General features: G+C 36.6%; 1 protein-coding gene across 1 annotated transcript in view; it reads right to left on the reverse strand.

Annotated features, from left to right (window-relative positions):
* Positions 1 to 1,425: 1,425 nt before the first annotated feature.
* The window catches only part of LOC102220440 (GDNF family receptor alpha-2-like), a 70,726-nt gene continuing 58,454 nt past the window's right edge, over positions 1,426 to 13,697 (reverse strand). The window contains exon 8 of the mRNA XM_005808520.3: positions 1,426 to 2,518. Within this exon, the coding sequence (XP_005808577.1) occupies positions 2,393 to 2,518 (126 nt within the window). The 3' untranslated portion in view covers positions 1,426 to 2,392. The remainder of the gene's footprint in view (positions 2,519 to 13,697) is intronic.

Raw genomic sequence — 13,697 nt, forward strand, 5'->3', positions numbered from 1 at the left:
AATACATCTGTCATCGACAAACCCCTATGAAAGTGTATGACTATTGGCTTGGAGAGAACGTGAAATTGTGTAAAATATTACTCTTTGTTCATCATGGCAGTGGTTTCTAAATGAATGTTGAAACTGAATCCACACTGCCTCGCTGAGTTTTTTGTTTCCTCTTACAAATGAAGGCATTTTAGTTCAGCTTTGACATCCTTTCTGTCGTCGTTGAAAACAACAGCTCTTTTTGTTTGAACCAGTGAACAGATGAAACAAGCCTTCCCACGTGGAACATCCTTTAGTCAGCTAGGGAACCTATTTAAGGGATAGGTTGACAACTTGACAAGTCGCTCCTAATAGGGACCGTTGTGGGATTCCACATGTGGAATAGCTGCAGTATTTTTATATTTATACACCCTATGCAATTTTACTTTATACGATGAGTTACGGATATATGGCCTTGAGTACAATAGTCGACTCTCAAACTCTGTCTACAGACGGCAGTTGAGCTTTTGTTTTATAAATGTGGATATTCTACAAAATTCAGAATAAATGAAACTACTTATCCGAACACAAAAACAATATTGTGTCATTTATTTAACCCTATTCCGTGTTGTGTATAATCTGGAAAGAATTTACAAAATCATGTGCAGTATATAAACTACTAGATATATACAAACCCCAAAAAGTAAAACCAGAGGTTTTCTACAACATGTTGAGATTTCTGTGGCTCATTTATCCAACTTCTGTCTGTCATGGAGCACTGAAACTAAAATGTTGGCTGCCTACAAAAAAGTTTTGACCAAAGTATGCAAGTACTTGTGTCAGTATATAGAGTATAGAGAAGCACTATTTTATACAGTTTTTATGTTAGTATTATTTGGCATGTCAATCTGAAGAATACAGACTCCCGGGTGAAAAAATAATATTTTTTGCAGAATGTCTTTGATTTTCAGACTATAACATCCTATACTATCTTCAAAGATTTCTTAAATCTGTCCTGGGAGAAATGTGTAATTGTTTTATGTAATCTTTAAATGGTAATGGATTGGGTTGGATTTAATTAGCATGACTTTTAACTATTTAGCACCTTTCAAATTTGTATTTTGTAGTAACTTCTGCTATTGCTTTGTTTGTATTTTTCCTCTAAATTTTTTAAGGAGGATTTAGCTCAATACTACTCTCTCTCTCTCTCTCCCTCTCTCTGTTTATATATATATATATTTATCATTATATATGATAATTATTTATGAATTAACACAGAATTTTCTCAGTCTGTATTTGACCCAGAACCTGGCTAGTAAAACCCTTTTTTTTTTTTTTATGCAAAACGTGCAACACAACATTTTAAATGCATTAAAAAGCTCGTTGTACAACATGAATGTTTAAATGATCTGTACAAGTACTCACACTCAGAAAATATGATAAGGACACAAAGAGTTATGGCTTTTAAAGACTGAGTTCATTTAATCTCATCGCTTTATACATTTGTGATTAAACTTTAATAGACAAATATAAATGTAGATAATGAAGGCCTTCCATCAGCACCCATAATGAGCAGTCTTAGCATACAATAATGTCCTTTTCAAAATACTAGATATCATTAAGTTACATGAAAGAAAATGCTGTTTATATACATGGAGACTGGATTACACACACATTTGCAGGTGGACGCATGATGAACACCCACGGTCAACAACATTACCTTAAATGAGCACAGAACCATTAACTTTTAGCTTTAGTTCTTTTTGCCATCAGCTTGAGGATTATACTGTGGCACCAAATGAAAGCTCCGAACTGCAGATTGATTATGGTCACAGATTATACCAACACACAGAACACTGAGAAGGCTTTACAGTCTGTAAGGTTTACAATAGCGCTGAAAAGACAGAATGTAATCATCCTACATCCACACCGTTAAATTTGTGCTCTGGTCTTTCATGTAAAGATTTTTGCCAGTTCAAGGCAAAAAAAAGTCTCTTTCTTTGTTGCTCTTGCTATATATACTTCATGCTCCTGGTTTCTCTCCACAATAATTCATTTTCAGTCTCTTGTTCTTGTATTGATGTTCACTTGTTTGTTTGTTTTTTCCTTTTTAAGTGAAGAAGTCTTAGCAACAACTTCAGTTTCAGTGTTTTTATGAGACAGTCAATGAGTGGTCTTACCAGCATTCTCTACAAAGGTCCTTTAGAAAGCCTTTTGCGCAGACAATGCGTCACGCAAACCTCAAACTCTCAGTTATAAAATGCTATTAATTTCCTCCTATCTCGTCCGCTTTTACAAATTTCATTCAGCGTCAACTGTCACCAGCGATTTGGCCTTCTTATTAAGAGTCTCAGAAATGACACCTTCTGCTTTTGGGATCAGCTTGTGGATGCATGACCTCTTTTTTTTTCTCCTCCTGGCGGTTCTACAAGACAAGCTGAGCCAAAATCAGAGCCAAAGCCGGGCTGGAAAGCAGAGCCAAGACGTTGGCATGCAGACAGGGAGAGCGATCCTCTCCCAGGGCCAGGCCACCGTTCCTTTCTTTACTAATCTGTGCAGATAGGAAGACACAGAGAGGAGGACAGATTTGAAAAGGTTAGACATGACTCAGACACTTGTTCTGTTTTTTTTTCTGTTTTCACAATTGATACGGGTATTAAGGATGTAGGATAGAGGTGGAAAAAAGAAGAGATTCCAACTGAGAAGTTATATTTATTAATTGAAGATCGTACTTGCCATGAACATCAATTTGATCAAACATATTTACATTTTTGCCATGAAATAAAGTCTTATGTAAAAGTATTTGACCTCATACAGACTTATTCTGGAGGAAACACGGAACTGTGACCTTCCTCTCAGGGGCCAATCTATCAAAATTACTCCAAAAGAATATTGAGAGACAGAAAAATATTGTTCATCCTGCAAAAATAAGTTCTGGTAGCTTCTTTCCTACATATCTTCTGCTCAGCACTCTATGTGGTGTCAGACAACTATTATACACAAATGCTGCAGGAGGAAGGAGCTGTGAGACTTCCTAAGAGTTAGGCTCTTGAGATCTTGTGAAGTATAACATTTTCTGGTTAGAAAGAAGAAAAAAAAGGAAAATAAATTAAAACACTGCAGGCCTCACGTGTCTCAGTTAAAGTCAAAGGATTTAACAATAAGAAAGAAATGAAGTGAGTTTTTAGCTCAGTATCACTGCTGACAAAATCTGCATGATCTTCTGGAAAGTTTTCTGTTTACTGAAAACACAAATGTGGATCTTTTTGGAAGACATACATACATTTGCATTAGGCTTTTACCTATCACCGCATTTCAGGCAAAGATCGTCCTACGATTTGTAGACAAACATGGTGGTGTTAGTACGATTTATTGAACTGTTCTGCTGCCTCAGGATCTGAACAACTTGCTGTCATTGACGGAACCAAGTACTCTGCTCTCTACCTGAATATTCCTAAAGAAATTCATCGACTATCAGTTTGTAACATTAAGTTCAGACTCACTTGGGTTATGCAGCAGATCAATGGTGGTAAACACAGCAGAATGTCAGCTTTCACAAAAGGATGGGACAACCAGTTATTGGATTTAGGGACAAATACTTTTTTCACAAAGGTTAGCTTTTCTAACTTTTTTTCTTGATGAATGCACTTTTCTCAGGTTATCTTTGTCTGATAATAAATTTTTTCTGAGGATCTGAATCTTTTAAGTTTGACCAAAAAGAAAAAAAAAATCAGAAAGGAATCTGTAAGGCGACAAAACTTTTTTTACAGCACAGTCTCTCAAGCTTCTGCAGCTTAGTATGATCCTTTCTCTTTTAAACAAATTGGCAACAAAGAAAAGCGTCTTGTGTGCATTTTTTTTCAGTTCTTTTAGCTTGTGCCAGGAAGTCTCCAAACAGTGTTTAAAGCTTTCATCACCAACTTTATTTACAAGCAAAACATGCTACAAAGCCAAACTTACATTACAGGAGCCAGCGGCGGCTCAGAAATTTCAATATTTCATAAGGTCTGCCTTACAGGATCTTGTGACTCCAAAGAATAAAAATAAAAAAAGAAAAAGAAAAATACTCTCAACACTGTATTATTTGAAATCAAAGCACTTTTTTCTTACGCATAGGAGATTTTTTTGTTGTTGTTGTACAGGGTAGAAACTAGAAAAGGTCATTTATAACACTGTAATCGTTAAAGCAGAGAAAGGTTAGAATGAGTTCAGATATTAAATTTCTTGGCCTCCAGAGTTTCCCTGTGTTACTCACACTGCAGTCGGCTCCGTTATGTGTTGCTCCATGAAGCTGTTAATATTTGCAATAATTTTCCTCCCATTTTCAGGGATACTTGTAATATCAAGCATTACCATTTGTCTTCAATTTAAAGAAGTTGATAGGTTTTTATGTTAATTACAAATATAAATACTTAGCACTGTGAGAATCTATGTATGCTCTTGGAGTGTGTGTGCCTTACAGTGATGTTAGCAGCAGGAAGTGTGCTGAGTTGGGGAGCAGATGGCCTGAAGCCAGAGTAAGAGCTGACACCTAACAGGAGAGGACATCAAAGACTAAGACTAAAGTTTTATGACCTAGAGGGACATGAGAACTGAAGTTTACGACCCAGAGGGGGACGAGAACTGACCCAGAGAATCTCGGGAACTGCATCTAAAACCACAAGGTATGCAAAGACAGGATGGCACCATTGTTTAAGTAGAGACTTGTAACTGACTGTGTTTCGGCAGCTGTGTTACTGTTTCCTTTTTAAACAAGCTGTCAATCACTGTAAGGTAGGAACCAAGTAGCCGTCAACATCTATGTAACAAGGGATCGCCCTCAGGACAATAAAAGTAAGAGCGGGAAAAAGAGACTTTAGAGTGTGGGTTCAAAGACTAAGATGGGGATGTCTTTGGCCTTGCTCTCCGCTCGAGTGTAAAATCTATATCAATTGTCTTCCTCTTCTTTCTTTTATTAAGGTTTAACCTGACAGAAGTCCTGGTCAATTTGTTTTCAGTCCAACAGAGCATTGCAGCAACGCTTCATACGGAACATGAAACCGTTTCTGTTCCCCTCATTTTCACCAAAGCATCCCTTGCAAAGATTACAAAGATCTTTGCAAAGATTGCAAGATTGGGTAATTTCTCCACATACAGAAAGCTTCTACCCAGATGTTTCCACCCATCTTACACCACAACAACATTTCTCAGAAATGAGAAAGTGGTGAAATATATTAAATAAACAAAGAGTAAGAGAAATAAAAAAAAAGTCCTATGACAGTAGCTGAGAAGAAGCAAAGAAAATGTTCAGTTAATTTATTTCAGAAAATCTGTTCTAAAAAAACAACGTATCTATTCATTACACAGATAGTATATTCTCAGAATTTATTTCAGTTAATGTTAATTACAACAAAAAATCTAGTTTTTAAGAAAATTTTACCATTTCACTATCTTTCGGAAATGTCAACTGACTGTATGTCTATGTGCTGTACACTATTACTTGTTCAAGGTTGCTTTTGCATGAATTATCTTTGCACTGCCCAGGTTGAGTCAGCCGGTCTGCATTTTTGGCTCTGGAGTATTTTCTCTTCCTCTTTAACATAATTTATAGATTTCTTGTTGCTGGCTGAACGCAGTGGTGCCATATTATTAAACCAGGTGATGGTACTGTTTGCAGTGTGAGCAGACGTGAATAAGTTTGGACTTGATAGAGCAGAGTGGACCAAGGACTTCTGTTGCATTAGTTAATCTAATTGTTTCTTCAGAGGGAACCTTTCCAGCAGATAATGTGCTTCTGCTACACTTTTCCTCAGAGATGTGATAACTTGATTTTCCAAACAAATGCAAAGTTGACTTTGACTTGAAAAGGACTTTGGACCACTGAGGAACAGCTCTGTCATGGACAGCTTTAAAACTAGGAATTTGGTTAAATCTGCGTAGCGACTTTTTAAACTCCAGCTGCAACCCTCATCTTGTGAATATCTATGAAAATCTTCAAAAGTATTTTCTTTACAATCCTCTTTGGCCTGCAGGTATATCCCTGTTGCTTGTGCTTTTTTTCCCACCACACTTCCATCTAAGTTTTGATGCCGTGAACAGCCAGCTTCTTTAGCGATGAACACTTTCAGCTCATCCTTCTTGTCAATGGTGACAAACAACATGTTGCTGAACAACGTCCCTGTGACTGTGTAGGTTATGACATGGCCATAACAGAACATTGTCATTAAAGATAATTTCTCAGGGAAAAAAAAAACCCCATAACATGCAAACATTTCTGAGGAGCCTGAATTTTGGGTTTTTATTCGCTGTAAACCATAATAATCTAAATTAACACAATCTATCACTCTGCATGTAAGTAATTTGTGAGAATAGAGAACATAGAGTAGAAATATCCTTCATTGTTCCACAATGGGCAAACTTTCTACAAGCTACATGAGTTTCACTACTGAAATAACATTACTGTTCTGTTATGCAAAATTCATAGAAAATGCACTTTTGTTCATTTTAGAAATTTAGTGCATGAAAAGAAAAACAAATATTTAATTATGGTTGGCCACTCTTTCATCCACTATAACTCCTCATTAATAGTTATAAATCACTTATAGCTAAATAGTATTATGAAATGTTACCAAAGAGAAATGTATGCAGGGACAGCAGTGGGTAACTTGACAATGCACCAAACACATCCTCAACTAAAAGCCAATTAATTAGCAGGGGCAGTGATGTGTGGCAGCAGCCTGTTGACATGAGTCCAGATCGCTGTCTGCAGCCAATATCCACACATCCATACAGAGGCCTGAGAGAAGGGTAACACACGCACACACACACGCCCACGCCCACACGCACACATATTAACGGGTGACTGAACACGAGCAGGAGATGCACGCAAACACTGTGACAGAACAAAGCCAGCTTCATGCACTCATTCGCTCATATTTCGTCAACCACAGAAAAAAAAAGGGTTTCAAACATTCAAAAGTGCAACGAACATACTGCTCAGGTTATATGTGATTTTTCATTGAACCAGCTCCTCCTGCTGAGATCAGTTTTTATTGTCAATCAGTTCATTTTCAAGTTTACAGTTAACAGGGCATCATTTCCCAAGGCAAGTTATTGGGTAATCGAGTTATGTAGCTGCTGTCCACGCTCTGTTCCGTTCTGCAGAGCTTAAAATAAACAAAGGTTACAAGAGAAAGCAGACAGCTGCAGCTTCCCAGAGGTTCTGCAAGTATAAGTGCTGTAAAGACTATTCATTTCATCTGATTTTTAAAGACACAAGAATTCCTAAAAAAAACAACATGATAGTCTTTTTGTCGTACATTTTATCTTAATGTGATTCCTTTAAAGATATACAGCTTCTTGGAAAAGATATTGATTTAAATTGTCAGACCTCAATTAAATTTTGTTTGAGTGCAGTTTGTTTAAATAGCACCAATTCATAACGTTAACTTGTGGTGCTTTACAAAATAAACAAAGACTATTTCTCATTATACAAAATTAACTTTTTGTTGTCTGTATTCAATTCATGGCAGTCCAGCTCATTCTCATGCAACGCAATCATACAGTCTGCTTTGGGAATAGATTATAATTCAATCTAAGTTATATCCAGAGGTGGAAATTAGCACTCGCTATGAGCCGATGTATGTTTATGAAGTGGCAGCAAAATTTGATCAACTCAGAAGCCGCAGAGGCAGGTTTTCAATTTAAACTGAACAGAGTTCAATTTCTACAACTGAGCTGTAGGGGGCAACAGTGAGCCTTAGCTACAGCCTCCTCCTGCTTGATATAATCTGCTCAGGCAGGGATCAGCATTGTGTTCAGGTCCGCTGCACTCAATTGAATTCAGATAAGAGCTACAGATCTGAGCACAGCGCAGCACGCTAGCATAACACAACAAAAACAAAAAGTCATTTGTTTGGCACTTCTGCAAACTCCTGCCTGTACAAAGTTCCTCAGCAGAAACTGTCTTCTGTTGTCATTTTGGAAAAAAATGACACAGGTTTGCACATTTGCAATCCAGAGTCGTTGAAGGCAGATATCAATCAATACAAATCATTCTTTTTATTATTATTAGTTTAATAATACCAATAAAATACATAATTTTATTTTCATTTTATTTTATAGGACTCTCTTGTTAAAGTTCACAATGAAGGTAGGAGCTTCTTTGTTTAAATTTTGAAATTTTTAAATTAATAAATTAATCCCATTGAAATTATTGTTTTTTCCATTAAATTGTTAAACGTTATTCATTAATTACCTAACTAACTGTAGAAACATTTTTGCATATAAGAAGGCAGCCTGTTTAGATTGTAAAATCTGGAATTCAGAAAAATATAAAGCAATTTGAGAGAAATGAATAAATTCACCAGAATCTACAGTACACATGTTTAGCATAGCATGTTATTCAGTTTCCTTAAGAGTGTAGTGCTTTCTATATTCAAGAGTAGATTACTGCAGATTTTTCAGTGAACAAACTTCTTTTTTGTGTAGCCAATGCAGAATTTTGAGTTCCTGGTATGGAGTCAATTTTGCAGCAATCACTCATTCTGAGCAATCATGTGGTAAAATGATTTCTCTTTAGTATATCTGAATTATATAGCATAACTGACAGAAAAGGCACATTGTTTTACACATGTACAAAGCAGACATGGCATTCAGAAGAAAGCAGCACCAAGCCTACTGGTCCTTACTGCAGACAGTAATAGTGTCCATTCTTTTTCCAACCATCTCATCTTTCTTCAAACGCAAACAACATATCAGTGTTTCTCTACCATTAATATCTTCTTGTATCTGTCATGCAGAACATGAAACATTCCACAAAGCCTTGTTTGATGCTGTCTTTATTTTCCTTTTTCTTTTTACTTACTTTATACCAAACCGAACTCAAGCTTTTATGTGGGATGTCTGACCTTGGCAAAGTCCTTTTGCTAACCCATCTTACAGTTAAAAGACAAAATGAAAACAAAGGTCTTACTCAGACCTTACAAAAGAGAAGCCAGTTTCTACAGCACACACGCATTCAATGAAGCTGAACAAAGTTTTCTCGGAAATAAAGCATATTTCTTGTGAATCTTCTGAATGGGATTTTACAGTCCTCGTTAAATGATAAATGCGGTGCATTTGTATAACGCTAGAACAAGTCTGAGTACTCCAAAGCGCTTTACAGTTTAATCAGTCACTCACCCATTCAAGCATACATTAATGGACCCATCAATTGTTGGACGAATCCGTATCTGTCAATTCTCCAAGATAGTTTAACAATGTTGAAGTTTGCTGACAGATCAGGAGTTTAAGGGTTTCACTTATGATATATTTTATAGTGCTAAGCAACATCAATACTCCTCTTCAGTGCTTAAAGCTTGTCTGTTCAACAAAAACATATTGTGTCAAATTTCTAGGGGTGTCAAGTGTCTGATATACACATGAAAAAAAAAGAAAAGTTAAAACCCCTCAATAAAACACTGGAGCAAGAAATTAGGCTCTATGGTAAAGTCTGCTTCTAGAACTTTAAACTTCTAGGTAGAATTATTGTTTTGTTTGTATGAATGAAGGAATTATGACATTTAAAAACCTTAAAGTGAACTCTGTCCAGCGGGGAAAAGAGGCTTAGTCATGCATGCTGAAAATCAATTGAAGCTCATTTGGAAGCACCCTTAAAATACTCAAAGGACTGCGCTTCAGCCCACATGTTTACTTTCTAAATGCTAAAGTCAACAACAACTGACACTGACATTTGAATAATTATGCAACTATATTGGCTGAAGATATTGTAAAGCATATAAAGGAGCTAAATGAGTGACATGGACAGCCCCAGGCTGCAGATTAGCATATATTCTGTAAAAAAATGATAAAGTCTATCCATCCATCAAACATCTGGCACGCACTTTTACCCATATCATTTGTTGTTATGTGTACACATACAGATGCCTTGTGTTACTACATTGTGCTTGCTGGTCGGTGTGAGATTTACAGTTTTGGACAGGCTTTCTTTTGCCAAGAGAGCTCATACCATAACAACACTCCCCCAATTTATCTGCCATGGACGTTTGACAGGTTTTAATTGCCAGCCACAGTTGTCTAAGAATACAGGGCCGCCCAAAATGTCCCTAACAGCTCCCTCTCTAATTATAAACTTCCTGCTTGAGTAATCACACGTCTTATTGTTTCCTAATTACCATTTTTACAATAAATTAAACACCATGCTGCAGTGAGACAGGCACTGAGCAGTGCATCAATACTGACACACACAAACCTTTCCTGAAAGCGCCATCCATTCTCACTCTTCCACCTTGTCTCCAGTACATATCCCCCAAACATGTTGTTGTTATCGGAGGTGCTTGTTCATTAATTCTCCTCTTTGCAACGTTTTTAAGGTTTTAATTTGCTGTTGTTCCAACAATGAAGGTTTGCGTATTAAGCACAACAATAAGTGCCTCAGGTGAAGTGTGACCATTTAATGACTACGATGTGATATGTCTTAATGGGAGTCAGTCATTCAACAAACAAATTTGCATTCATAAACTCTTCACACTGCTTGGATTTAAATCTGTAGCAGTGACTGAAAAATAAAACAAATGACACAAACAATAATAACAGCGGCAGAATGCTTTACAAAGCATTGTTTTATGATACGCTTTCTAATTCTGCCAAATTGGGTAAGAGGGTCTCCTGCAAAGGTGAGCTGGGTCATTAGTCACCTGCATTGCCTATCTAAAATACATCTGTAAAATGCAACTATATTTCATTGTGAGAAATAATCAAATCTGACAGCCAGCTGCTCTTGGCTTGAAAGTGCAGGGTGAAATATTTCTTTCCCATTCAGGAGAAACAAAGTGAGGGAAAACGGCAGTCCGCCACGGACAATATGCTGCTGTCATCTTCACATTTATTTGAAGAGGGAAATGAAAAACGGTTCTATTAAAAGACAAACATTTATACATTTCTGCAGTATTGCAACATTTGTTTTTTCTTTTTCAGATAGACCAGAGAACCCAGTTTAAGTGGAGTTGATGGAAGTCTTCAAAGTAGATGGAATTAAACAGACGGCGGGCACTGAGCCACTATTTTAGAGCCTATAATCCAGATTAAATCCTGCATCGTTCAGTTCTTTTTTAAGTTTCTATTCTTTGGGATAAAATATGATATTTCAATTGGATGTCATCATCCTGGGTAAAGCCAAATGATCCTATTATGAAATGCCTTTTAAAAATGCTGATTGCTTCAATAGATGTCAGGATTCTAATGTGAACGGTGCTTTATGTTGAGTTCTTGAGTTGTATAATCTGTTAGGGTTTCCTTACAACACAGCAGCACACCATACAATTTTTTTATATATAGCACTTTAAAGAAACATCAAAGCTGCCCAAAGTGTTGTGAAGCTTAACATAAAAGACACCTCCAAGAGAATATAAAGAGAACAAACACAGAATATCTATAAAAGGTAATGAGAAGAATATGAAACAAGTAAAACCAAAAGAACAAAAGATAATATAAATATTGGTCACTGGCATTTTCTCAAATTCTTTAGAAGAAAAAGTATGTTTTGAATGGAGATTTAAATTCAACAAGTCAATTAATCTCTGAGTTTGCATCTACTATGCTGACATGTAGGAATGAGATCAGATACTGTAAAAGGGCCCAACATTGTTAGGGTATTTAAAAACAAACAAAAGATAGCAACAATAAAGACAAAAGTTAATTTGAAGTTAACTTGAAGTGATCAGCCAGATGGATCCATATTGGCACATATGTATTTATTTACTCAAACTGACAGCTCAAATCCACAAGAACCCAAACCTATGTGTGCAATCTTCTTGACACTCTGATCCCACCTTCAAAAAACAAAAAAAAAGAAGAGAAAAATATGTACTGTACCAACACATTATCGTGTAGGAAAAAAAGAGACTCACTCATGCCTCTCAATCTCTGCTTTTACAGTCGACTCAGTACCAGATATTCACTTATATGAGGTTGTAGTCTGTTACCGTGTTGCGTTTAATATTTTTGCTCTCCCCAGTTGCTCCCCGTAGATGCAGGAAACTCAGAAAACACAGTTTGCTTTTTTCAATGCATAGATAACTGACTATAACCTCATGGCATCTATGCACCAAAAATAAATTATAAAAACTCTGTTTTCTGAGTTCCTTGCAACCACATGTGGCAATCGGTGAGAGGGCAGAAAACACACATGATAATTACAAGTACAAACACACATGTAGTGTATGTGAATCTGCATAAAATTTTCACCAGTGCCACCACGTTTTTTGACCTGGACTATACATACCTATATTAGGTAGAAAAATAGAAAAAAGCATGTATTCTCATGTCTTTCTCTCAATTTCTGCCTCTGCTTTTAAGGAGTACTCATTCCCAGGAACAGGAAAGCTGCAACAAGAACTACAGCAACTTTACCTACATAATGTCACAAATTGGCCTGCTCAAAAGCAGTGGCAATGATCACTAGACCTGCAAAGGTTACAAAGACAGACCAAAGGCAGGAAGGTGATGAAAAGTTGAAAATGGAACCGAGGGACTGGTAAAAATATAAAGTAGGTTGTTTTTTTTCAACTTTTTCTGTTTTTGCATGAACAGCCACATGAGAACATGCAAAACCTGAGAGATCACAGAAAAGTAAAATTCACTTTTGGTTTAATAATTCAGTGATGGTCATTTAAAATGCAGTGTCATTGTTTATTCTGCACATGTCCAAGCATGTTAACCACCAATGACTTCACTCAGCTCATGACACTTGTGTTCCAACATTGGAGACTAATGTGCTAGCATGTTTTCATTGCAGTCATTTAATTTGATTAGGAACTGTTTATTCTATCCCCCTCTGTTTTTGATTATAAATTTGATTTGTTTTCATATAATTTGTGAATGTGTGTCTGTCATATTTGCAGGCCAGTCAGTGTATGGGATGTTTTGTGTATGAGATATTTAGCTCCTTCTGCCATGTAGCGTCCCATTCTGGCAGAAAGACATGCTAAATGTCCCCTCACAGACTCAGATAATGCTTCATTTTATCCTCGAAACAAAAATTAAACAAGAAGTAAATTTGTTCTCAATCACATCATTCAGTTCTACCCTAAGAAACAATGACACCAATAACAGCAATGCATTTTTAGCCTATTTCTGTTAGATTTTACAGATATGTTTGTTCACATTAGCATGCCTAAGCAAAGTATTACATAAAAATCATAATCAATTTTCCAAATATAAACATATGACAGAAAAGGAATTTTCAAATCACTACACATGTCAGTCTGGGTCACATATTAATATGTCACCAGGGGTCAGCTGCTCAGTCAGTTGCTCAATCTTCCCAGTTTTGTGTCTCACACACACCCTCGTGTGTCCTCACAACAACATTATTTTCCTCCTCGTCAATATTTCGGTGTGTAAATCCTTGAAGTATCCTGGCTGTTGTTTGCCTCATTACTTACTTTTTCAGCAGAAAGCTATTAAGCTGCCATATGGACAGTCAAGCTCTCTATGCTGTCCCCAGGTAGAAACCTGAGGTCAAAATTTAGGTAGGTGAGTTTCTCTCTCAAATGTTTAACATATTTTCCCTAAAACCAGCACACTAATTGTTTAGCTTGCTATGCACAAAATATCAATGGAGGTTTACAGAGACACGGCCTTTGATAAGTGCTCTAACTCTAGATAGTGGTCAAAGCAGACCAGTGGCTACTTTATTACAGCCCTCTCCTTTTTTTTATGAAGATCAACACATGTCTACCTTACTTAAA

Source organism: Xiphophorus maculatus, chromosome 12 (genome assembly GCF_002775205.1).
Source record: "Xiphophorus maculatus strain JP 163 A chromosome 12, X_maculatus-5.0-male, whole genome shotgun sequence".
Lineage (NCBI taxonomy): Eukaryota > Metazoa > Chordata > Actinopteri > Cyprinodontiformes > Poeciliidae > Xiphophorus > Xiphophorus maculatus.